This window comes from Dermacentor andersoni, chromosome 6, assembly GCF_023375885.2.
Source record: "Dermacentor andersoni chromosome 6, qqDerAnde1_hic_scaffold, whole genome shotgun sequence".
NCBI lineage: Eukaryota > Metazoa > Arthropoda > Arachnida > Ixodida > Ixodidae > Dermacentor > Dermacentor andersoni.
The window spans coordinates 2,442,852-2,470,013 of record NC_092819.1 but is presented as its reverse complement, the minus strand read 5'-3'; the positions used below and the strand labels follow the sequence as shown (position 1 = coordinate 2,470,013).

The 27,162-nt window shown below is 48.1% G+C and overlaps 1 protein-coding gene across 5 annotated transcripts in view; it reads left to right on the top strand.

Annotated features, from left to right (window-relative positions):
- Positions 1–27,162, top strand: part of LOC126521592 (E3 ubiquitin-protein ligase SHPRH) — a 314,627-nt gene that overhangs the window by 64,111 nt on the left and 223,354 nt on the right. For all 5 annotated transcript variants that reach the window (XR_008610294.1, XM_055065743.2, XM_050170285.2 and 2 more), the window contains exons 8-9: positions 12,230–12,433; positions 21,664–21,827. Coding sequence is in view for 4 of the 5 variants with exons in the window: in XM_055065743.2 (XP_054921718.1) it covers positions 12,230–12,433; positions 21,664–21,827 (368 nt within the window). In the remaining variant the exon portion in view is untranslated. The remainder of the gene's footprint in view (positions 1–12,229; positions 12,434–21,663; positions 21,828–27,162) is intronic.

The following is a 27,162-nucleotide window of genomic DNA, read 5'->3' as shown; positions in this document are numbered from 1 at the left end:
TTCTTAACATTTGGTTTGCCTCCTACGTCACGGAACAAGCAGTAGGCAAAATTTGAAAGAATGGATGTGAGAGCACAGCCAGTTGCTGAGCAGGTAGGTAGGTAGGTAGCTGAGGATTGCATCACTTTGGTAGGGAATCATGCATTTACCCTTTCAGGGTCGATTTTTTTTTTGCCAAAATTAGATTAGTAGTAGAAATTAGTAGATTAAAATTCTACTGAGGGACCTATTTAGAAAAAAATCAACCATAATTTTTCTAGGGTGAGTGTAAAGTGAGAAAAACATTTTGCATTAGTATTATGTACTCTTTATTCATCAATAACAATAAAAAAAGGAAATAAACTTACAAGAATTAAAAATTCGATGCATTGTTATAGTTCAAGGCTTAGAATATGCGCACACGAGAATATTTCGCTAGTCTCAAATGTTCCTGCTCTTACGCTAATATTTACGTCCATAGCGTAATCGAACTGCATAGGTGAGCGCACCCAAGAAATCTGTGTGGTTGTGTGCCCATCAAAAAAAGCAAAACGTGTGACAAACTTCCGCTAATCTTCATCGCATCGCCAACCAGAGGCAATTAGATATCACGAGTCTCCCAAAAAATAAAGAAAAGAAAAGGAAACGCATGCACGGCGGCATCCTTCCTATGCTCACCCCTGCGAGCACTAAACGAGGGAGAAACAGGTGGCTGCCCTTTGAGTGTTTAGTAACGAGACAGCGCAAGAAGCCGAAACCGCCCGCTGAACAAAAGCCAAACCGCCGCCTACATGTGCATGCGCCAACGCGCGAGCGGTATTATATAGACACTGCTGAGCAAACTAGCTCCAAAACAAACCATGCAACGAAAACCGAGAGAAGGAGGTGCGAGAAAAAAAATTCTCTCTATTCCTACATCGTGGCAGCACATGCCAGGAAAGAAAAAATTTGGAAATTGGCGCGCTTTTTACACTTACAGACGGCGCTGTAAATATATGGCATCGACCATTTTGAACTTGTTTGTGGCGCCATATATTTACATCACTGGCCCTGAAAGGGTTAATAGCAGAACATTTCTGGCTCTTAAATAAATGTATGTTTTATACTAAACACTATCTTTTACTCTCGCAACATGTAATCTTTGCAGCAAAAGTTATGAGTGAAAGAAAACAATTTACCAGCCTCATTTTTTTGTATGCTAGGTAGTATCACACGCGAACAGTGTAATCTGTTATCTGCTGCTCTAGTCTGCTACTACATGCTCACATCTCGTTTGCTGTTCCATCATGCCATCAGATAATGTTCATCCAGGCTGACACAGCCTTATCTGCTTAAAGCTGTGCCCGACTAAGCTTAGACCTTGGGGCAAGCCAGCCCAGAATACAGCAATGGCATGGGAGAGGTGTCTTAGAATTGGCTTTGCCGACGGTTATGGAAAAGCACTGCTGCTGGCTTACCACTGTTATAGCGCCTATGTCACTTCATGTATGCTATTGCTGACTTCGACATTGATATCTCACGTACCGAAGGTGAAACTGTCTCAGAAGGACAAGCAACACTTAAATCACAGCAATAGCAGCAAGTAGTGTTGTTTGGCATATAAGGCTAGCTGCAGCTACTTAAACAGAAAGCAGTTTACAGTAGTGCCCCCCCCCCCCAAAAAGAAAGACAAAAGAAAAACAGGAGCAGTAACTTTTGATCTATGACGATTTTCTAGGGGGGTAGGCAATTGACCGAAGGATATGAGCAATGATGAGAAGCATAATGAGAGAGGGCTTATGAAAGCTCGTCACATGCTTCTTGAGGCACCCAGATAATGTCACTTAGGTGCTGGTAAATGCAGTCATTTCCTCGTGTTATAAACAAGTCGTCGGCATTGTGAACAACAAAAACATCCTACTGAACGCCATTGTCACAAAGCTGGTGGCAGTCGCCTTAAAACTTGGCTGTCGTGCAAACTAGTTCAGAAAGTGCAGCCAAATCGATGAGACGTTCAACCCCACAGGTCAAGTGTGTGCTAGTTACAGCGAAAGCTTGTTACTACGAACACCACATAAATGAATCTTTCCGATTAACGAACATTTGAGGAATCCCCTGCTGACTGCATGTAGTTTCAATGTAAAAGTATTTCAGTACTATGAACTTCAGGATGCCGAAGTTATCAGAATAATGATTGTTATTCGTTTCATCTTACCATATTGTTTCATGTTAACAACTCCTCAGTACTACAAATTCATATTCTGAAATCCGGGGATTCTTGAAAACAGTGTATTCTTTACGGCAGGCGAAGCTGTAGGCTAGCAGACAATGTCACGGCGCATGGGCTTGGGAAACTTGAGATGGCTTTGTAGGGGACTTTTCTTTCTTCTTTAGGACGATGATGCATCAGGTTATTCGAGTAAATGCTACACCCAGATAACAAGTGTTACCTTGCCACTGAGGCCTGTCTTTTCCTTCGTCCTCCATCTTTCATCCTTCTTTCTTTTGCATTTCTTTCTGCAGCCATTACATTCACGAAAAAATGTCACCACAATGCTCGTGGGGATGCCAGATGGCCTGCCCTTTTCAGACAGTGTCGTTTACACTGTGCTAGTGTTTTGGAATAGTTGAGGTGTCTGCCTCCACTGAGGCAGTTGCAGTGTCTGCCACGAGGGGTGTGGAGAAAAAAAACATTTAAAAGCAATGTTGCGCTTCGGAGGGAGCATGGAACTTGCTCCTTGTCATGGTTTTGTAGGTGTCGTTTCTTTTACGCGTGCTGCTGTTACCAAACGGTGTGTCGGTGGTGCGTGGTGGTTAAATCGCTGGAAAATAGCAACAGTGTGGACCGAGAGCCAACACGGACATTTTCGTGGACAGCCCATACATTTACAGCTGATGTACTGGCATTTTGATGAGTGGAATGGTTAGTTTTGGGGCTTTCAATATAATGACCTTTCAAAATAACTAACACTTTTCTGTGGTCCATTGAAGTTCGTTATATCAAGATTTTACTGTATATATTGTTACGTGTAAAAAGACACAGATGAAAGAGGCTATTTACAGGCTATTTACACTGGAGCCAGACAGCCAGGCCCACACTCTCCTGCGCCAAGGCACAGACCAACTTCATCGTCATTCTCGCGGCGGCTCGTCTCTTGAGTATCTCCAGATAATATTGTTACGTAAGAAGACGCAGATGAAAAGCTATATACAAGTATATTTACAACGTAATACGCCGCACTTGGCCAAGAGGCAACAGCTCGCGCTAGCCTCCAATCGTCGTCGTCGTCTTCTTAATGCTCGCCTCTTCGTCATTGGTAATACTATTCTGTAGCACTTCCCCCGGCGGCAAAAGCGCCGTCCCGGAGCGACTAAAGGCTGAACTCGGAAGCAGTGTAGTAGGCCTTGAGCCTACTGACGTGCACGACATCACTAGATGCCAGAGTAGATGCTGAGGTTGAGCTTACAGGAGCAATTTCGTACGTCACAGGCGTCACCTGGCGCAGCACACGGTAGGGCCCTGTGTATCGCTAAAGGAGCTTTTGTGAAAGTCCGACGTGACGAGAGGGCAACCACAAGAGCACGAGCGCACCAGGCAAAAACTGTACGTCACGGTGGCGGGCGTTGTACTGACGCTGCTGAGTGGTTTGCGAGTCCGTCAGTCGAGCACGGGCAAGCTGGCGTGCATGGTCGGCGAGGGCGATGGCGTCGCGCGCGTACTCGCTTGTTGAGATCGAAGCAGGAGGAAGTGCCGTGTCAAGGGGCAAGGTCGGTTCGCGACCGTAGAGTAGATAAAAGGGAGAAAATCTGGCGGTGTCGTGCCGGGAAGAATTATAAGCAAATGTGACGTAAGGAAGGGCAATGTCCCAGTCGTGGTGGTCCTTGGAAACGTACTTGGACAGCATATCGGTAAGAGTACGGTTTAACCGCTCTGTCAGGCCATTGGTTTGAGGATGGTATGAGGTAGTCAGCTTGTGTTGAGTGGAGCAGGAACGTACAATGTCGGCGATAACTTTCAAGAGGAAGTTACGACCACGGTCAGTGAGCAGCTGTCGCGGGGCCCCATGAAGTAAGATAATGTCACGCAAGAAAAAGTCCGCGACGTCAGTGGCGCAACTGGTAGGGAGAGCCCGCGTGATAGTGTATCGGGTGGTGTAATCAGTTGCGACGGCTACCCATTTGTTCCCAGAGGAGGACGTGGGAAAGGGACCGAGGAGGTCTAATCCAACACGAAGGAACGGTTCCACAGGGACAGTGATCGGCTGGAGATGACCGGCAGGTAGCACCTGAGGTGTTTTCCGACGCTGGCAGGTATCAAAGGCAGCAACATAGCGTCGGACGGAGCGAGCGAGACCAGGCCAATAGAAGCGGCGACGGATGCGGTCGTACGTGCGGGTTACGCCAAGATGTCCTGCAGTAGGTGCGTCATACATCTCAAAGAGCACAGTCTGTCGTAGATGTTTTGGCACGACAAGAAGAAGATCAGATCCGTCAGGGAGGAAGTTCCTTCGGTACAAAATGCCGCCCTGGAGAACATAGCGGCGAACGGACGCGTCGGTAGGTGTTGAGCGCAGACGCTCGATGAGTGCTCGTAGCACTAGGTCTTGGTACTGCTCATTGGGGATGTTAGCGAAGGCACACACAGAGAAAATGCCGTTGGCGGTACTACTGTCGGCGTCATCAGGCTCGTCTACCGGGTAACGAGACAGGCAGTCAGCGTCCTTGTGTAGTCGGCCAGATTTGTAGGTGACAGTATATGAATATTCTTGGAGGCGTAATGCTCAGCGACCAAGTCTTCCTGTAGGATCTTTCAGTGAGCATAACCAGCAAAGCGTGTGATGGTCTGTGACAACGGAAAAGGGTCGGCCATATAAGTATGGGCGGAACTTTGCAACCGCCCAAACTGGGGCCAGACACTCACGCTCAGTGATGGAATAGTTGCGCTCCGCGGGTGAGAGGAGCCTGCTGGCGTTAGCGATAACACGGTCGTTGCCGCGCTGGCGTTGTGCCAGTACTGCGCCAATTCCGTGACCGCTGGCATCAGTATGGACTTCGGTAGGCGCAGAAGGATCGAAATGGGCCAGAACGGGAGGCGTTGTGAGAACATCGATTAGATGCGAGAATGCAGAGGCCTCGTTATCACCCCACTGGAAAGGGGCGTCTTTCTTCAAAAGCTCGGTTAGTGGTCGTGCTATGGCCGCGAAATTTTTCACTGAACGGTGGAAGTAGGAACAAAGGCCGATGAAGCTGCGCACATCCTTGACACACATCGGGACAGGGAAATGCGTAAGAGCATGTATCTTGCCTGGGTCCGGTTGCACTCCGTTCGCGTCAACGAGATGCCCAAGGACGGTAATCTGGCGACGATCGAATTGGCACTTCGATGCGTTCAGTTGCAGACCGGCGCGATGAAAAACGTCCAGGACTGCCGAGAGGCGCTCGAGGTACGTATCGAACGTTGGGGAGAATACTATGACATCGTCCAAGTAACACAGGCATGTGGACCATTTGAAACCATGAAGAAGGGAGTCCATCATGCGTTCAAAAGTGGCAGGAGCGTTACATAGACCGAACGGCATCACTTTGAATTGATAAAGACCGTCCGGAGTTACAAAAGCAGTCTTCTTGCGGTCGAGATCGTCCACGGCAATCTGCCAGTAGCCGGAGCGGAGGTCAATAGAGGAGAAGTAGCGAGCACCATGGAGGCAGTCAAGGGCGTCATCGATCCGAGGTAGGGGATACACGTCCTTTTTGGTAACCCTATTAAGGTGCCGATAATCCACGCAAAAGCGCCATGAGCCATCCCTCTTTTTTACCAGTACAACAGGTGACGCCCATGGACTACATGACGGTTCTATGATGTTCTTGGCAAGCATTTTGCGAACTTCTGCGTAAATAACTTGACGCTCAGCCGGTGACACTCGATATGGGCGGCGATGAATAGGAGGGGCATCGCCGGTATTAATGCGATGTTTAACAGTTGTAGTTTGGGCCAAAGGACGATCGTTAAAGTAAAAAATATCATTGTAGGAAAACAGAACGCGGTAGAGCTCACAAGCGTGCTCTGACGGCATGTCGGGCGCAATCATTTTCTGTAAGTCGGCGATGGTACAAGTTGTCGACTAAGATGGTAGAGGAGGATCGGCTGAATTGTCGTCTACCTCAATAGATGCTATTGAGTGATCCTCGAATGAGCAAAGCTGGGCCAGAGACATCCCGCGTGGCAGCGCTTGTGTCGTCAAGCCAAAATTGACCACTGGCAGGCAGACGCAATTCGCCGTAATATATAAAATGGTATGAGGTACCGTGATCCTGTGTGTAAGGAGGACGTCTTGCATAGGAGCCGCGATGTAGTGACCGTCGGGCACTGGTGGGGATGACACTAGGTCAACGTAAGTCAGTGCCGCATGTGGCAAGAGAACGAAGTCGACGGAACTGAGGCGACTGGGGTGTGGTTCAGCGGGATCCAGAATAGGCAGGTCGAGGCGGTGAGTATGGCGGAACAATCAATGAGAGCAGAATGTGCGGAGAGGAAGTCTAAGCCGAGGATGATGTCGTGGGGACAGTGGGCGATGACTGTGAATAGCACAATTGTGGAGCGATCGGCGAAGGAGACGCGGGCGGCACACATACCAATTACGGGGGCTGTTCCGCCATCGGCGACACGGACAACACGCGTCGTGGCAGGCGTGATTATTTTTTTCAGGCGGGTACGAAAGTCCGCACTCATTACCGACAAATGCGCCCCAGTGTCTATAAGAGCAGATACAGGAACACCGTCGACTTGCACGTCAAGAAGGTTCAGATGAGTGGGCAACGTCAGTAGAGGATTTGGCGGCGTAGGGAGCAATGCAGCGTCACCTCGAGGTGCTGCATCATCTAGTTTTCCGGCTGGGAGTGGCGTCCGAAGGGAGTCGGCGAAAAGGAGCGACGGGGCTGGGGAGAGGGAGATTGTCGTCGTTGGGCCGAAGGTGAACGAGAATAGGGGTGGTTCGGCGCAGGAGAGTCAGTGGCGGCATTATCGGAGCGTGCGGCATAGGGACGAGAAGGGCCACCTGAGGGGCGAGAGTAGGCAGTATAAGCAGACCGGGTTGGGGAAGTCCAGCGACTTCGACAGTGCCGAGAAATGTGTCCGATGCGACGGCAGTGAAAACAAATGTGCTTGTCGTCAGCAGTGCGCCATTCAGCTGGGTTGCGGAAACGTGGTGGGTAAGAAGATGCGGAACGGGGCGGAATCGAAGAAGCCGGATGGGTATCAGGGCGATGGGCCAAGCAGATGGTGTGAAGGCCCATGTTTTCGAACTCCTGGCGGACAACTGCCTGAATCAGGGAAACCGTGACTGCAGGTGCGTTGGGCGGGCTGGAGTCGAAGGCAGCCGGATAGGCGGCCTCAATCTCACGCCGGACGATCTTGGTAATATCGCCAGTGTTGTTGGGACGAGGAGCGTCGGCACAGGAAGATGTCGCTGGGGTGTTGGGCAAACGGACAAACTGCTGGTTGATACGTCGGCTTTTAGCGAGTTCCAGGCAGCGGCACTTTTTTATAACAGCATCCACCGTCGCGACGTTTTTGAATACGAGCAAGTTGAAGGCGTCATCGGCAATGCCTTTGAAGATGTGGGATACCTTGTCTGACTCAGTCATGTGTGCATCAACTTTGCAGCACAGAGCCAAGACGTCCTGAATGTACTTGACATAGGGCTCTGTTGACGTCTGCACACGGCCGGAAAGCGCCTTCTGCGTGGCAAGTTTGTGACCGTAGGGGTTGCCGAACAAGTCTCGGAGCTTTTGCTTGAGCGAATCCCAACTGGTGAGCTCCTCTTCGTGCGTACGAAACCAAACTCGAGGTGTGCCACCGAGGTAAAAGACTACGTTCGCGAGCATGATAGTAGGGTCCCACCGGTAATTGCGGCTGACGTGTTCGTACAGGCTGATTCAGTCCTCGACGTCTTCCCCATCTTTGCCCGAGAATACGCCAGGATCACGAGGAGCAGGGAGAGTGATGTAGGTCGTCGAAGTGGCAACAGGTGTCGGAGGCGGCTGAGTTGAGTTGTCATCGCCGGGAGCCATGAAGCTAGGCTCGACGTACCGTCCACTGCGAAGCTCCGTGACGAGGTACAGGGAACGTCCACCTCCACCAGATATGTTACGTAAGAAGACGCAGATGAAAAGCTATATACAAGTACATTTACAACGTAATACGCTGCACTTGGCCAAGAGGCAACAGCCCGCGCTAGCCTCCAATCGTCGTCGTCTTCTTCTTACTGTTCGCCTCTTCGTCATTGGTAATACTATTCCGTAGCAATATCGTAATATTACCCCCCCGGCAGCAAAAGCGCCGTCACGGTACTGTTAAATATCCAGGGCGCGTGAAGAGTTGTAGGGCTTGAGTCGGGCGACGTGGACAATGTCACTGGTTGTCACAGTGGAGGACGTAGTGGGTATGGCTAGAACAATTTCATAGGTGACATTGGTCACTTGGTGGGGCACGCGATATGGGCCTGTAAAGCAGGAAAGCAGTTTCTCACAAAGGCCAACATTACGCGATGGTGACCGAAGGAACACGAGCGTGCTGGGCACAAAATCGACATCATGGTGACGGAGGTCGTAGCATTGCTTCTGTTTGTCTTGAGACACTTGTAGAGGAATGCGCGCAAGTTGGCGAGCATGGTCAGCACTGGCGATGGCATCACGGGCGTAAGTGCTAGTTGAAGCTGTGGTGGACGGAAGCTAGTGTCTAGTAGTAGCGTCGGTTCTCGGCCATACAAGAGGTAAAACGGGGAAAAGCCAGCAGTTTCGAGACGGGGAGAGTTGTATGCAAAGGTAATGTAAGGTAGAGCCAGGTCCCAATCACGGTGGTCGTCTGAAACGTATTTCGATAGCATGTCTGTAAGGGTGCGGTTCAAACGCTCAGTGAGGCCTTTCATTTGAGGGTGGTAGGAGATGGTAAATTTATGCTGTATTGAGCAGGCACGCATGATGTCGTCAATGACTTTGGCCAGAAACGTACGGCCACGGTCTGTTAGCAGTTGACGTGGAGCACCATGCATCAAAATGATATCATGTAGAAGGAAGTCCGCAACGTCAGTTGCGCAACTGGTCGGAAGAGTGCGGGTTACGGCGTAACGGGTTGCATAATCAGCCGCGACTGCAACTCACTTGTTTCCTGATGTAGATTCAGGAAATGGGCCGAGAAGGTGTAAGCCAACACAATGGAAGGGCTCGGCAGCGATGTCGAGCGGCTGCAGGTAACCAGCGGGAAGCTGGGAAGGCTTCTTGCGTCTTTGGCAAAGTTCACAAGTGGCGACGTAGCGTCGTATGGAACGGGCAAGGCCTAGTCAGACAAAACAGCGACGTACACGGTCATATGTTCGAGATACGCCGAGGTGTCTTGCCGTTAGTGCGTCGCGAAGCTCTTCTAGAACGGTTGAGTGGATGTGTTTAGGTTTGACAAGTAGGGAACTCAGAACCATCCGGATGAAGGTTACGATGGTACAGAGTACTGTCGCGGAGGACGAAGAGGCGTAGTGTGACATCGGCCGGAGAGTGTTCAAAACGGTCAATGACTGCTCTGATGTAGGCATCACGACATTGCTCGTCGGCGAAATGAAGCAGCTGTGATACAGAGAATACGCAAGCAGCACTGGGAATATTGGAGGAGTCAGGGTCATCAACAGGGTAATGCGACAAGCTGTCAGCATCTTGGTGCAGGCAGCCAGACTTGTAGACCACGGAATATGAAAATTCCTGTAGCCTCAAAGCCCATCGACCATGCTGGCCTGTAGGATCCTTTAGCGATGAGAGCCAGCAGAGAGCATCATGGTCAGTGACTACGGAAAAAGGGCTACCGTAAAGGTAAGGGCGGAACTTCGCAACCGCCCAAACAGCAAGGCATTCTCGTTCTGTAATGGAATAGTTGCACTCCGATGGTGCTAGGAGGTGGCTCGCATAAGCAATAACGCGATCCTGGCCACGCTGACGCTGGGCTAAGAAGGCACCTACGCCATGACCGCTGGCATCTGTACGCAATTCTGTAGGGGCATCAGGGTCGAAGTGGGAGAGAATGGGTGGTGAGGTTAGAAGAGTGATGAGACGAAAGAAGGCGGTGGCTTCTGAAGTGCCCCACGAGAATTGTACGCCTTTCTTCAATAGATGAGTGAGGGGTCTAGCAATGTCGCAAAATCTGGAACAAAACGACGAAAGTACGAGCATAGCCCTACAAAACTTCGTACGTCTGCGGCTGTCTTCAGAACCGGAAATTCTCGAACAGCGCGAGTTTTGTCAGGATCAGGCTGTACTCTGGAAGCGTCAACGAGATGGCCTAAAAGAGTAATTTGATGGTGGCCAAAATGACATTTGGGCGAGTTAAGTTGCAGCTTCGCCTTTTGAAATACATCAAGTATAGTTGTTAGACGCTCAATGTGAGTGTAGAACGTTGGCGAGAAGACGATGAGATCGTCGAGGTAGCAGAGGCATGTGGATCATTTGAAACCTTGGAGCAAGGAGTCCATCATATACTCAAAGGTGGCAGGGGCGTTGCATAATCCAAACGGCAGTACGTTAAATTGGTATAGGCCATCAGGTGTGATGAACGCGGTTTTTTCTCTGTCCATATCGTCAACAGCAATCTGGCAGTATCCAGAACGAAGATCAATAGAAGAGAAATAGCTGGAACCATGGAGGCAGTCAAGGGCGTCATCTATATGTGGGAGCGGGTAGACATCCTTCTTAGCAATTTTGTTCAGATAACGGTAGTGTACACAGAAGCGCCATGTGCCGTCCTTCTTCTTAACCAACACCACAGGTGACGCCCAGGGACTCGAAGAAGGCTCAATGATATTTTTATCTAGCATTTTGTTCACTTCACTCTGAATTACTCGGCGTTCCGATGCAGAAACTCGATACGGTCGTCGGTGAATAGGCGTAGCATCGCCAGTAAGAATCCGATGCTTGACCGCGATCGTCCGGCCTAAAGGGCGATCGGCGAAGTCGAAAATATCTTGGTAGAATGATAATACTTGGCAAAGGTCTTCAGCCTGTGCAGAGGACAGGTCCATCGCAACCATTTTCTGTATATTGGGATCAGCTCCCGAGGCTGGCGCGAGGGGCCTGCTAAGCTCGCAAGAACCATTGGTTGATAACGCTGCGGCGTGATGGTCGCCGAGACAATCAACGTTGGCAAGGCAAATACCTTGCGGGAGAATTAGCTTTGCCAATCCAAAGTTAAAGATAGGTATGCGAGTGCGGTTCGCAGTAATAGTAAGTATACTGTGAGGCACGGTAACGTCATGCTGTAGTGGAATGTCGGGCAGACGAGTGACAACGTACTCGCCATCAGGAACTGGTGGGGAAGGCAACAGTTCAATAAAGGCTATTGATTTTGGCGGCAGGCGAAGAAAGCCGGTGGGGCGTAAGCGACACTGGGGTGCGTCAGAAGGTTCTATGAGAATTGGCAACTCAAGGTGAAGGGTACTGGAAGAGCAGTCAATAAGAGCAGAATGCGCGGAGAGAAAGTCGAGGCCGAGAATTAGGTCATGGGGGCAATGAGCAATCACGGTGAAGAGGACAGGGGTGTGGTGGCCGGCGATGCTGACACGTGCCGTACACATGCCAACGATAGGCACATCACCGCCATCCGCAGCGCGGACGATGCATGTCGACGCTGGGGTGAGGAGCTTTTTGAGTCGTCGTCGGAAGGCAGCACTCATAATAGAAAGATGTACGCCTGTATTGATGAGTGCAGTGACAGGATAGCCATCAACGTCAAGAAAGTTTTGGTTCGTAGGTAACGTGAGCAGAGGATTTGAGGGTAGGGTCGACAACGCAGCTTGACCTCCAGAAGCTGCAGTACCTAGTTTTCCGGCTGGGTCCGGGAGGCGATAGACGGTGAAGAGAAGTGGCGGGCAAGCAGCTGCTTGTAATTCAACCATTTCACCACCTGCACAGAAGTTTCCATTGATTGTCTCGGTATTCCTTTGCGGTGGCAGTGAAATTTAATTATTTTGAAATTGTGCATAAACACACTTCATTATATTGAAGTTCTAAATATATGGACAAGAAGTTCTTAAAAGTTAAATGCTTAGTTATGTTGAGAATTTCGTTATATTGAAGTTCATTATTAAGGTTTAACTGTACAAGGATTGTCGATAAAAGGAATTAGTTTTTGTAAAGGTAATGCTACATGGCATGAAGCTGTTGCAGTAGAAGCATACACTTGAGGATGCCGTGATTAATGCTTCTGCACCACAATTCTTTGGTTGTTTTACCTCAGGTACCAACGGCCGGTCATTCCGTAAGCCACGCAAGTTCCTGCCTACGCCGTGCCCATTGACAGCGTTGATGTGGTGGCGAATTTGTCTAGATGAGGCCCAGATGGTGGAAGGCACCGCCACCAAGGCAGCCCAGATGGCCCTCAAGCTGTCCGCAGTCAACCGCTGGTGTGTCACTGGAACACCCATCCAGAAAAACCTGCACGGTGAGCTAGCTACCTTCAGAATTTTCATGGCAACAAAATACTTGCACTAGAATTGTACGTGTGCATGTTGTGAACGGTAGCAAGTGCAGGGTTGCGATGGACACACTGCTATGCACCATGTTGCAGATGCCATCCTTGCACACTTATTTTTCGCATCCTCTCTGCCATAATGTTGTGGCGGCACTGATGCTTGTAAGTAGACACTGCAGGGACAGTAGCAGACCCCACTTTTCGCAGTCATAGATAGCATTGAATGTGTGAGGGGGGTTCAAGTAGGGGATTTAGCATGCTACTATAACACAGGTAAAGCTGCGATCTAAGAGGCTATGCTTTGACAAGGTTCCAATACTGTCTCTTACAACCTCTTCCAAAGAACCTTGCTTTCATTAACTATGCCTTATTGGCATCATTGCACCTTGTCGTGCCACCTTGTGCCTCAGCAGTTCAATCTACAGAATATTGCATAAACTGTGTGCTCACTCTCTTTGTAGTTCATTTGCACAGTTTTGAAGCATGGCGCCTTTTAACATTAATTCTAAATTCTAACATTACCTATGTTGAAATAACATTTCTGGTTATTGCCTGAGGTGCACTTTCTTGCTGAAAAGGTAGCAAAAAATTCATTTCAATCTTGCAAGTACAGCAATAAACCTAAGTGTTGATTCGTACTCCGAAATATGAAAGTTTTTGAAGCTCTGATCTGAAGTGCATTGCACAAAGACGTGTTAATTTTTGAAGTGATGACGATGCCGTATCGGACAGTACAATCGTTGATGCGAGCAGGTGAGCTGCTTGGTGTTCGCTTATACATATGACGTAAATGCTTGCACACTGTGTGCTTTCGTAGTGCTCAACCCCATCTGAGAATGATAACGTCATGTTTTTGTACATAGCACAGATTTTCTCATGGAAACGAGAGGCTTCTGAGAGAAGAAATGGGTTAACTTAGTAGAGAATATGAACCTCGCTTTGTTGTAATGATAGTGTCCATGATGAATGCACATACTGGGAAACTGATGTCTCACAAGCTGTTCTCGGCACTGACTTCCACAGTTTCTTCAACCTTGTGGTAGACACGCGTGCTCATCGCCTGATCGATCTCAGCACACGCCTCTCCATCAATGGCGTACTTTGCACCACCTCGCCGATGGGGCTTCAAGCTCTCGCACCCGCTTCGCGTACGCAAAAATCCTCACTGATTTTCCCAATCTTATGACCCCGCATATCAGAGAGTCACCGGTGAAGCACTCGGATCATTCACCTCATTGTAACCACTGGACCTCCTGTCTTTACTTGGCCCCGCAGCCTGTTTGTAGACCGCCTTGCCATCACTTGCCTTGAGTTGGAGCGCATTCTTGAACTCAGCATTGTGTGACCTTCCTCAAGCAACTGGGCATCGCCATTGCACATGGTGCCAAAGAAAGATCCTGGTGACTGGAGATCATGTGGAGATTACCATGCTCTGAATGTCAACGTCTTACCAGGTCACTATCCACTTCCTCACATGTAAGACTTCACATCGAATTGGCTAGTGGTACGATTTTCTCTAAAATTCACTTAGTGAAAGCTTATCACCAAATTCCTCTGGAACCCGCTGACCTTCCGAAGATGGCCATTACCACTCCCTTCAGCCTCTTCAAGTATGTGAGGATGCCTTTTAGATTGCGCAACGCTGCACAGACTTTTCAATGCACTTTCAACGAGGTCACGCAAGGTCTCGACTTCGTGTTGGTCTACTTTGATGATCTTCTCGTCGCAAGCTCATCCGGCTCCGATTATGAAACTCACCTGCGCGCCCTTTTCCGACGATTTGATGATTACGATCTTGTCATTAATCTGAACAAGTGCCTCTTCAGCATAGCTACTATTGAGTTCTTAGGCCACCTTATCACCCCACAAGGTATCTGGCCTCTCGCCAGCAAAGTGAAGGCAATTCAAGACTTTCGACCCCCGACTTCACTAAGAAGACTCAGAGAATTCCTGGGCGCACTGAACTTTCATCGTCGTTTTCTTCCGAAGTGTAATAATTTCCTGAACCCTCTGACCGACCTACTGGCTGTCAGAAAGGATCCGGCTGCACCACTTAAGTGTACTGAGGACACCATATCTGCCTTCGCTACTGCCAAGAAGGCATTGGCAGGCGCCACCATGCTCATACATTCCGTTCCTGGTGCCCCAGTTCATCTCATCACCGGTGCATCGAGCATGGCACTCGGCACAGTTTTCGAGCAACACGTATCTGGTTGGCAGTCTCTGGACTTTTTTCTCCCAAAAACTGAAGCCACCTGAAGCTAAATACAGGACATTTGGTCAAGAACTCCTTGTGATGTACCTTGCCATCAAGCATTTTCACCGCTTTATGGAGGGCCAGGACTTTCACGTCGTCACAGACCATAAGCCCCTGATGTTTGCCTTCCATTGGAATCACAGCAACTACACTGCACAGGAGATCCGACAACTTTGCTTTATCTCCGAGTTCACAGTGGATCTCGATCACGTGCATGGGGCAGAAAATGCTGCCACTGATGCACTCTCCCATGTCGATGCCCTGGCGGCCCAACCACCAGTAGACATGAAGGAGCTAGCAGCCGCCTAGCGCAACGACCCTGAGCTGCATCACCTTTGTTCCTCATCCATGTCCTTGTCCTTGACTGAGTGCCCGCTTCCATTTTCTTCATCGTTGATAATGTGCGAGACATCCATTGGTGTTCCTCGACCCTCCGGGCCTTTGGCTTTTTGTCGCGCAATTTTTCATCAACAGCACACCATCAGCCACCCCGGTATTCATGCGACCCAGAAGCTAGTAACCACTCACTTTCTTTGGCCTAGCATCAATGCAGACATTCACCATACCATCACGTATAGTTCCCCATTTTGGCCTCCAGACGTGAGGTTTCCCGACGTCCACCTCGTCATTGTCGGCCCTCTCCCGTCATCACGTGGAGCCTGTTACCCGCTCACATGTGTGGATTGCTTCACCCAATGGTCAGAGGTGTTTCGCATTACAGACACTACGGCAGAGACAGTTGCTATGGCTTTCATGCCCTTCTGCCATCACCATTGACTGAGGCCGTCAATTTCAATCGGCACTATTCACCACACTTGCCAACATCCTGGGCATTCGACTCATCTATACGACTGCCTACCATCCTTCCGTGAATGGCATGATGGAACGACTTCATCGACAACTGAAGGCTGCCCTCACCAATTATCAGCCAACGGAACATTGGCTCATCCACCTTCTCTTCGTGCTGGGTATCCGGTCAGCACTGAAGGCTGACCTAGGTTGCTCTTTGGATGAACTTGTCTGTGGCATTCCCTTGCGCCTTCCTGGAGAATTCTTCGCGCCGTCGTCGCCACCTTGCACCCATGATGCTTCCACCTACATCCGGGAGCTGTGCGCCATGTTTCGTGACCTTGCTCCTGTAATTCCTGCTGACTGACACCATCGGTCTGTATTTGTCAGCCAGGATATGGTTTCCTGCAGCCATGTCTTCATTCGACATGACTACGTGTGTCCACCCCTCACTCTTGCCTACGATGGACCATTCCGCATACTCCTTTGTAGACCTAAGATGTTCACGCTGGACATTAATGGTTGCGAAGACGTTCTGGCTGCTGACCGACTCAAACCTGCCTATATTGCCACTCTTATGCTCGCAATCCTTCCACTCAACGTGGCTTCCATCCCTTCGTCACTCTGGGCGGCCGCATCTAAGCACGTTCACTGGGCGGCTCCTCTGGCTGCCCCTTGCCTCGGGCCTGGGCCGCAGGCCACAACTTGCTCCATGTGCAGCGCCCATCAAGGAGGAGGAAGTTAGCTCCCAGCTGCGCAGTGTGTGGAGCGTGATATAAAAATACAACAAACAGTTCAAAACTCAGTGCTACTGGAGCTGGGTCTTCTTTGCATTAGCTCCGACAAAGTGATACTGAAGAGCGCTGGGTAGGTGACTGCGCCGTAGTGGCAAAACCGATGTGTCAGGTGGTAGTGGGTCAATTGTTATCTGTGACGATGGTGTCAGTCTGGAGAAAGGCCAGCTTGAGCCTGTCCAGGGAGGTACTGTGTTTGTGTTTGTTCAGGAAGAGGACCCAATGCTAGGGCAGTGGCTGATGACCGTAAAGGGTATGTCATGAGGTGGCTGTAGAGGTGTTCAGACTGCATCGTGCCGCAGGAAGATGTTCGTGCAGTCGCCGAGAGCACGACTTATGAAGGTGTGTCGTGAGTGCTGACGGATCTGAACAGGAGACATGATATTCGTGGCAATCCTGAGGCAACTGGCAGAGTCCCCAATGTCGAGCGATGGAGCTGCCATCGCAGTATCAAGTATCGAAGAACTGGCCAGGAAGCCTTGGGTTGTGCCGAACACAAGCTCCGCTGCACAGCAGGAAGTGTCAGTCTGTATTGCACTACAGGTTTTGAGTTGTCAACGTTTGAGTTGTCAATGAGGTTTTGAGTTGTTGGTGGAATCGCTCAACCATGCTGTTAGACTCAACCATGCTGTTCACAAGGCTCTACGAATAGCATAGTTAATGTCATGCTCACAAGTGACCATTTCCCACTTCTCGCAATTGAGATGACTATTGTCAATGGTATATCAGATGATGACAGTGTAAGCTCTAAATGTAAGCTCTCCCTAGAAAGCAACATATTGAAACTGAACCTGGAGCTTGCTGTCCTTGATTTTTGCAGAGCAGATCACAAAACGCCCGGAATCAGTTCAGAATAAGGCTGCTAGGTTTATTTTACCTTCTTACTCAACATACACCAGCATTTCCCTTTCAAAGCCCACACTTAATCTTTTAAACCTTGACGCTACGCGCAAGTTTTTACGCTTGTATTTTTTCCACTCTTTATATTTTGGTGACTCTGGATTCATGGCTACACGCATTGTTCCTGGGCATCATATTTCCACAAGTACCGATCACATACACAAGGTATCACCTATTTTCGCAAAAGCAGTAAAATATCAAACTTCCTCCCTTTTGTTATCAAATAAGGAATGGAACGCGTTACCGGAAAGCGTTGTGACAAAACGGAAAACTGCTTCTTTCCAGAAAGCCCTACTTGCCCATCTTGAAGCAAAAACAGTGCAGTAATTTGAATGTAAAGACTGTGACTCAATTCATGTATGATTTCCAAGTTAGCAGAGTACATAATTATCGAATTGTGTTATGCCAAGCCGAATGATGTTTTTCTTCCTTTTGCAACTGTACGATGTGCCGGTTTTCTGTGCGTGCCTTTCTCTTTTCTGTTGTATGTGATGCAACTTTTGATTGTGTAAATTTCCCCCCTATGTAATACCCCTAGGGGCCCTTAGGGTATGTAACTAAATAAAAATAAATAATTAACAAAATTCTTACTCACCTAGCACACAAGTTTGATGTTTTTCTCCAAGCAGCTTCAGAAATGTGTTGTGAGGTCAACACTTGGTGGCATCAATTTAAGTCAATTTGTACTACACTGCACAACAAACTTATTCCAATGAAACGTTGCAAACCACGAAAGAAAAACCCATGGATATCACACGAGGTCCTTCAAGCAAAGCGTAAAGTAAAAAGAATTGGACATACCATTAAAAAAAAGGAAAAAGGGGGCCGTATCAATCTCTAAAAGATAAACTGACCTTCGTTCTCGCTGGCTTCAGAGGAAAGTTAAAGCACGCAAAGCATCACTACTCAGCACAACATTCTCTGACCTCATTACTAACAATCCACACAGGTTTTGGAGGTACTTTCGCCCATGTTCAGGGGTGTCACCTGAACGGTCTCTAGAAGAAAAAACTACTTGAGTGAACACATTCAACAACTTTTTCTTTTTTCAGTTTTAACTACAGCTAATGGCTTACTTGTGCTCAGATCTTTACCATGCTTTTGCTTGAGTGCCTTCAACTGCAAACGTGCTAATAGTGATACCAAATTCTATGCTGGAACCTCAAAATTTTGAGCTCCAGCAAACAGAATTATAGCAGTATGGGCTGCCAACATCGTATGAGCTAGTCACATTGCTACAGCTATCAAGGTCTGTAAGCAAGCCCCATTGCTGTGATCATTATGGCTTGCATCACGTTATTTTATATGTATTTGTTCGCATGTGATAAACATTGCTTATTTCCCAAGTGAAGAATGTGCCATGCGCACATTCTTGTGGCCATTCAGTGTTTAATGCATAGTACAGTGCAGTCCACTTATAACGATATCAAGAAGAATGAAAAATCCTTTCGTTATAATTGATCATTGCTATATCTGTGCTGCCTTAAAAAAAGCTTCTGAACATACCTTTGTAGCTGGAAAACCAAATTTACCACTTGCGCTATAGAATAGATGTATAAAGTAGACTGTGAAAAATAAAATGTTTATTCATACCTCAAAACAGCGTATCAACTGTTAGGTGTGCTGAAATAGTCAGAAATTCGCACTTGCTTTTGTGGGAGTTTCAGGTTCACAGCTGCGGTGTCCAGCTGCTGTGTGAACACTAGCGGCAATAATTAAGCATGTATGAAATCATTGAGCGACTCAATCGACGACAGTACACTTTGCGTGAACATCGGGGTTGGTGTCAAAGACGAGTCATTGTCAATCTCGTCGCCCCTGTCACACAACGCTGCAGTCTGTCGCAACAGTGATCACCCCGTTGGAGATCTCTTCGCATAATGAGGCAGCACTATCTGCATTCAGAAATTCCGCCATCGAAGCACCACCTGTTTCATCGTCAGTAGCAGCATGCTTTCAGAGCACAGTAATGTCAGCAGCTTCCACTGTGTTGGTTCTAGGGGTTTCACCCAGGTGCACAGAGCCTGTCTTTTCCATTGATTGGCATGGTCCCTGGTTGCAGCTGCCATGATCGCTGTGCTCCTTTGCGAGCCCACACTTTAAGCCTTACAAAATTTGCAGCTTCATCTCATGCGACACAATGTTGCGCTTTGTCGGCACCCTCTTCTATCAACCGGGCTGTCCACTGCCACTTCTGTGGCGCATTTCTGTGCTTGCTGAGAAGGTGGCAAAGGGTGGCTGCCGCTTCGCTTCTCGCTTTCCTTTCTTTTTTTCTCTCTATCCTTATGCGTAGCTCGATCGTGATGATGATGATGGTGATCTGTGGCCACACCCTTTTTATTGGGCAGACACAACATTTTTATCCTAGCCGAGGGAGAAAAAGAGAACACACACACGCTGACACAGCACTTCACTGGTTTGCCGTCCTGATTTGCATCACTTTCCACCACTGTTGTAGTCTGTGCTTTGTGACGGACCTGGCGGTTGTGCTGCATCCACTGTCTGTCACAAATCCAAGCGCCTACTGTAAACTGGTGTTCCCTTGTGGGTATGGTGAGAGCTTCCTGCAGTAAAGGACGAGATGATCGATTGATTCCGTGTGTTGCCCACATGCCCTACATGCTGCCACCTGGATGTCGGGGGTAGGGTCAAAATGCTGGCTGTATACAAGAGTGCGCAGCGTTGCCACACAGGCCTCAAAGAGCAAAGCGCCGCCGTCACCATTGTCATATAGGGGTACCATGGCAATTTCTTCCTTGTGGGCTTGGTACAGTACAAGTGTTACTTTTGCCTGCTTGCTAGTTCTCCACTGGGAGGTTTCTGCCTCCTTTACCCACTTTAGCACTGTTTGGTCGCTGCTTTGTCTGGTGTCATCAGCATGTGATCTGGGAACTCCATATTTCCGGTATAGGAACTGTACTCGAGCACTCCACTGTGTCCTAATGCCCTTGAAGTACGGTATTGGAGCACCTTTCGTGGGCGAGGCGGCTGGCACCGTCTTGTTGCGTGCTGCACCAACTAGCGATGCTTTCCGTGGCTTTTGCAATCGGCGCGCAGGCGGGACACGGTTAAATGTGGCAGATATGAACTCGTGTAGGCAAACATATCGCCCCATCTGGGCATCGTTCCTTTAAGGGAAACTTAGGAACGCAAATTTCACAATTATTCTTCGTGGAAAACGCCGTTCAGAAGGCACAATTTTGATCGTTATATTCAATATGTTGCGAATAACATATCATTATATATGGGTTTTCTTCTTATAGCCCTAATGTCTAAGTTGGCGCTCTTCAGTCGGCTCATCATTATAACCGATATATTGTTATATGTGGTATCGCTATAAGTGGATTGCACTGCTGACTAGGGTTACTGTATTGTTGCTCTCTATGGAAGCATACATGATGGCTTAATAGCAAAGTGAGCAAGAACCTTTGAGTTAGCTTGGCCCCAAAGCCTGAAGTAGTGACCATCGTGTTATCCAAGACAAACGTCACAGCACAGTGACGTGACAAATGTCACAGCAGTATGATGGGTAGAGCATTGCAGGTGCCACCTCACGCCCCTGTGGAGCAGACCAAGTGTACCTAAAAGGCAGTGTGTGGATAGGCTGGTAGCTGCCATAGTATGCTGCATATTTGGTTAAAACAAGTTGGTGGGCTAGTTGGTTTCGTGTAGAAGAACATATGTTGGTCAAACAGGCAGATGCATCAATGAGAGATTAAAAGAACATCGATATAACGTCACTAGGGTAATCTCAGGTCATTTGGGTATTCATTGCCGAGATTGTTCCTGCAAACCCACGTTTGAAAGTACGTACTTCGATTCTGCATAGGGCTCATAGCAGGATGACAAGGAAGATTTTGGAGGCCTACGAAATTGCAAAATTAAAGGAAAGGTGCGTGAGCAAGCCATCAGTGTCACTATCTGAAAAAGAGATACGATTCCTCGGTTTATCTTTGTAACCATTGCAGTATATGTTTTCACCATGCCTTGCACATGTGTACTATTCATCGAAATGCATCACTGAATGTTCTTTTTTGCTGTCACGTTTGTTTCTGCTCGTACGGTATATATTTATCGATGCATGCGAAAATAAAACCTATAGTTGAAAGTGAAGCGCTGTCTCTGTGTATCTGCTTCTTTCTATGTCCTCGTTAAGTCGTGCTTGTACGCTCTATCATGGGTATGCTGCACATTTAAAATACCTTTTGCAGGAGACTTGTAAAGTGGTTATGCTTTATTGCAAGTTCCCGAAGCTTGTTGCAGGGCTTGTTTAAGGCACCAAACCTCATGCATGACTCTTTGAAATAGGGTTATGCTTGTTTCCTGCTATTCTCATTTGATGAGGTGGTGAAAAGCGAGTCTGGCTGGTGCTTATCTTTAAGAAGGACAACACTGAAACAAGTCTGTGCAAGGATGGGCAGTCTTAAAATTTATGCTTCATATTTTCCCCCTCTGCATAGACATGTATGGTCTGCTCCTATTTCTCAATGAGGAACCGTACAATGTCAAATTATGGTGGAACGAATGCCTTTTGCTGCCATACTGCCATGGGGACACTGATCCACTTGTCACTGTGCTTTCAAGATGCTTCAAGAGGACCATGAAGAGGAATGTCTTGGAACAGGTATGTCTCCTCTTCTGACTGATCCTTGCCACTCAAGTGCAACATGTCTAAGCTGCTGAAGGTCTTCAGGGGCTGTGCTCGACATGTCGCATTTAAAGACCACCTAGTGTTTACCAAAATTGTCGCTTGTTCACAAACTTTATAATGCATGAATTGTGCATAAGTTAGTCTCTTCTGCTGCATGTAAGCAAAGAACTGAGTTAGACCAGGCATCCTTACTTTATTGTCTCATTTGTGGCAGAAAAACCTAGCTAGGCAACAAGAACTAAGGTTTTTACGAAAGTGTAATGATAGCCCATGAAATAGATAAGTGATTCAGAAGAACTTCAGTTTGGCCTAATTGTGTTTACTGCATATCATATTGACCGCAAATAAAGACGGGGACAGTGGAAGAGAACACAAAAACAACACGGGCGGTAACTTTCAACTGCTTCTCTTCCTCTGTCCCCGTCTTTATTTGAGGTCATTATGATATGTAGATAAGGTAAGTTCCAGGCACACAAACGCAAGCACACGATGGCATGCAAAGGAGAGGCTGTTCCTGCACTTGATACACAAACAGTAAAAATGCATTCTGAATAATCACAAAGCTGTTTATGCACAACAGCACCATAAACATTACTAAGCATTGTAGTTAAGCAATGAAAATTGCCATGGGTCAAACCAGTATTGCACTGACATCTGGGGTTGTCCTTGACAACTGCAGCGGTGGGTAGCAGTTTAACGTTCACTGAAAACCATAGCTAGAAGACAGTGTAGGAACGAGTGCACAGACACTGTGCTGTGTGCTCTTTTCTATACCACCAGTTTTCTGTGTTCATGAGCCAACTAGCCTGCCAGTCAATTCTTGTAGGTATCTGCATTGTGCCCTGCTTTTGTGTCTGGGAGAGGCAGCTGAAAAGAATGCTAGCGCATTAATCATTAGTTGTATCATTGCGTGTCATCTTGTGCATGTCAGTGACTGTATAGCATTGCACTGGGCATTTCACATAACTTCAATCAAACTTTAAAAAAAGTTCAGCCAGAACCCAATTCACAATGAATGTTAAGAGAGAGAGAGAGAGAGAGAAAGACCTTATTGTGGCAAAATAAAGCAAATCAATTGTGCGATTGCTTCCTAGTCCAGTACTAGTCCATTGGGAATCCTGGCACAGGCTGCTCACTCGATTAAGGTGATCTGGTCAACGAGATGTGTGCTGAACAACACACTGAAGAAATAAAATGAAGGACACCGACCAACAGAATTGCTAAAAAATGAATAAATCTATAAGACGTTTCGGCTTTGCTACGGAAGCCTTGTTCACAATGGGATGACAGAAGGTTCATGGAAGCTTATGTATACTACAGAACGTGACGTAAGCAGCGCGTGTATGATGGGGGGAGAGTTCCCTCATTTCAATTGAGCGTGTGACGTGTTTTTTGTATCTCCAGTGATTCCAGATACAGCCGCGATTTCAGGTTTCTTTCTTGGCCGATAATTCTCGAGCGATCCCAGTCGATCTTGTGGCCCGTTGCATCCGTGTGCTCGGCAAGGGCATTCGACACTGTACGTTTCTTTTCGACATCTTTCTGATGCTGCATCAGTCTCTGTTTGAAGTTGCCCGATTGACCGATGTATGCGTAGTCGCAGTCTGCGCAGGGTATCTTATAGACCGCATTTGTCCGCATACCTGCACCAGCTTCTGGCTCCACTCATCGGGAAAAGCTCCACGCTCGTGAGCAACTCCTGTGACTTTATTGAAAAAGTTCGTGACGTGTCTCTAGACGATGATGAGGTGATGGTTTCGTTCGATGTGGTGTCGCTGTTTACCTCAATTCCGACTGACTTGGCTGTGGAAGCATGCACTTCTGCTCTGGAATCTGACAGGACCTTGCCAGACAGGTCGCCTATTGACGTTCCCGACCTCAAGAGGCTCCTCTGTTTTTGCCTTGGAAACACATACTTCTGTTTCGACAAGGTCTTCTACAGGCAAGTCCACGGTACGGCAATGGGTGCATCCGTCTCTGTTACTGCTGCCAATCTTACAATGGAATGTTTGGAAAGGCGTGCTCTCGCGTCCTTCAGTCCTAGGCCAAAGGTTTTTCTGCGCTATGTGGACGACTGTTTCTGTCTGATTCGGCGCAGCGCTTTGGATTCGTTCACTGCACACCTAAACAATCAGGAAAAGGCCATCCAATTCACAGTTGAGACAGAGGTCGACAGCAGACTCTCCTTTTTAGATGTACTTGTCACCAGACGCGATAGACGGTGTTAAGAACGGCCAGCTGCAGTGCAAGTTTGCCAGCCAGTTACGCCAGCGGTGGTAACCTCATCTTGGAACGCCGCCGCCAACCTCTAGCCTCGTCGCTGTTGCGAGTGAAGGAGTTCGACGAAGCAGGCTTTGTGTGCAACACGACAACGCCGCCCTGTTCTGCTATGAGTGGGGGAGTTGCCGCGGGAACGCCGGCAGGGGCTTTTTCCCGCGTTCCGACCAACACGCAAGACAATGTGCTACCCGGAACGGCTCAGAGTTCTACGAAGCCCCTCTGACGTCGGCTCCGCACCATTACACCTGTGTGTGTGTGCAACACATGTATGTGAGCCCGCCTCCTCCAAAAGGGCGGGTCATCTACGGTGACGTCGAACGGTGACGTCGAATGATGACTGGACGAACGTTTCCGTCCGCTTGGAATCAAGGGGGGGACCAAGTGCTTATAAGCAGTGATTGCCGGCTGCTAGTGCGTGCTCATCGTAGTGAGCTGAGTGCTCGTTGTCATGCTCGAAATGTACTCGTGAGCTGTGTGCTCGTAAGCTGTTTGCTGTATGTTAGTCTTGCGGGCTCCATATGGGAGTCATGCTAGACTGTCGATATATGTCTTGTGTAAGATGTAAATAATGTAAATAAATCCTGTTCACCGAGTTCCTCTCTACGACCTTCAACTCCTTCAAATGGTGGCAGCGGAGAGATCGTCCGACAACTCCTACAACGGCTCTCGTTCAGCGTATACTGTAAGGACACACACGCTGGCCGCTACCTGAACTTTCAATCCGTTCATCCAGAGGCTCACAAAAGGTTGGTGGCTGCCTCACTGCTCAACCGTACGAACCGCATTTGCACCACAGCAGAAAGTCGTTCCACTGACTTGGACCACGTGCGAGGTGATCTCTCGGCAAGCGGCTATCCCACATCCTTTTTGAGTGCTGTGGAACGCCGTCTGTCCAGTCCAGCTCGTCCGGCCAATCCCCGGCCAAGAAAGTGTGCTGCCATACCTTACGTTCCAGGGATAAGCGAAACCTTGTCTCGCGTTCTACGCAGTTATGACGTTGAGGTGGAGCACGTGCCCGTGTGTAAGCTGAGGCAAGCGCTCATCGACGGCAAGGACAAGCTTCCGAGAGAATCGTTTCCTGGTGTGGTCTATAAGATACCCTGCGCAGATTGCGCCTACGCATACATCGGTGAATCGGGCAACTTCAAACAGGGACTGAGGCAGCATCAGAAAGATGTCGAAAAGAAACGTACAGTGTCGAATGCCCTTGCCGAGCACACGGATGCAATGGGGCACAAGATCGACTGGGATCGCTCGAGAATTATCGGCCAAGAAAGAAACCTGAAATCGCGGCTGTATCTGGAATCACTGGAGATACAAAAAACACGTCACACACTCAATCGAAATGAGGGAACCCTCCACCCGTCATACACGCGCTGCTTACGTCACGTTCTGTAGTATACATAAGCTTCCATGAACCTTCTGTCATCCCATTGTGAACAAGGCTTCCGTAGCAAAGCCGAAACGTCTTTTAGATTTATTCATTTTTTAGCACTTCTGTTGGTCGGTGACCTTCGTTTTATTTCTTCAATGCTTCATCCCGACCAGACGGGCTTCTGTCGAACCCTCGATTTCATGAACAACACACTCTCCCACTGCTCACAGGAAGGGTCGGGCTTCTGATTACACTCCTATAGGCTGTGGTATAGTGCTTGATTTACCACAGAGCCTACGCCCAGGGGAGTATTGTGTAGGGAAGAGCAGCAGGAAGTGCGTTAGTTTGAAGTCTTTGTAATGTATTTTCCTGCTGTTTGGGCTAATTTGGTTGGGTAAGTGGAAGGTCCTCCTATCTAGTCTATAATATTGTTACGTAAATAGTATAATAGTGTTGCATGATTTCCTGGAGGGTGCGATAGTGTTCCTCCTCCGTGGCCCTGTTGGTGACAGCGGGGTCAGGGCATGGTCGGTGTCATTGCTTGGGAGTGCAGAGTGGGTAGGGGTCCGCACGATTGTGACTGTATGAAAGGGAGGCATTTAGCTATATTAATGCAATTAGCATTGAAGCAGTAGCTGTGCACTGTATTGCTAACATCAAAATGAATCATGTATAAGGTGCGTATGCGGCTAAATTTGTCACCTGCACTTCTCACTGGACATGCTGCCCTGCCGTGAAGTTCGTGCTTGGTGCTTTAGACAAAAATGTCTAAATAAATATGATGCGGGTTTGATTCCTCCCTGCAGTGGCCAAATTTTAAAAGATCTTTCTCTCATTGAAGACTGCACCATACCTAGTGACCCAAGTTGCTCTGCCGGTTAGTTTTAAACCTGCTTCTTGGAACAGCAGCCCCATGCTCTACACAGTTGACCACGGAATACGCAGTTGGTGGAGAGAGGTTAGCTGGAGACAAACATGCATACTGCAACTGGATGAAGTTCCCAAAGAATGCTAATTGCATTAAAAGTGGTACATCTTAGACGATTGAATCCAATGGTACATTGTTCGTATTTGTCCTGAGTTACTCGTATTTTTGGAAGTGCAATTATATTTTTCTTTATTTTTGAAGTGATACTTGAAGTAAAAAATTTTAAATATTCATTTTAGGGCATAAGTTTGATTGAAAAAGTTATAGAGCATCCTCAGGACCTCAATGAAGTTGTATTCATGATGATATCTTTTATGTGGTCTTTTTTTACTACACTGAAAAAAGCTCACAAAATACGAAAAAGTGGCATCACTACCTGCTTGCATGTCTGGTTTGTAGCGCTCTCAAATGTGTTTTCAAAGAACAAAGCCTCGCCGTTGTGTACCACGTGACTAGGTGAGGGTTTAAAGGACGAAATATAGACTGACGTAGCTTGAGCATGGGCACACATTATGTCACGTTGGCGAGAACGGTATCTATAGTTTGACTGATGGTTTGTGGTTGGACGCACTGGTGCAACCAGCGTAACTGGAAGCTGCCAACGGGCTCTGATGCGCGTGGCGTCGAGCGATGCTCGCCCGCACGCCGATAACATATTAGCTAAGTCTGAGCCAGGCTAAGTCTGGGCACCCTGCCGGTATAGCGCGGTAAGAAGAACCACTGAA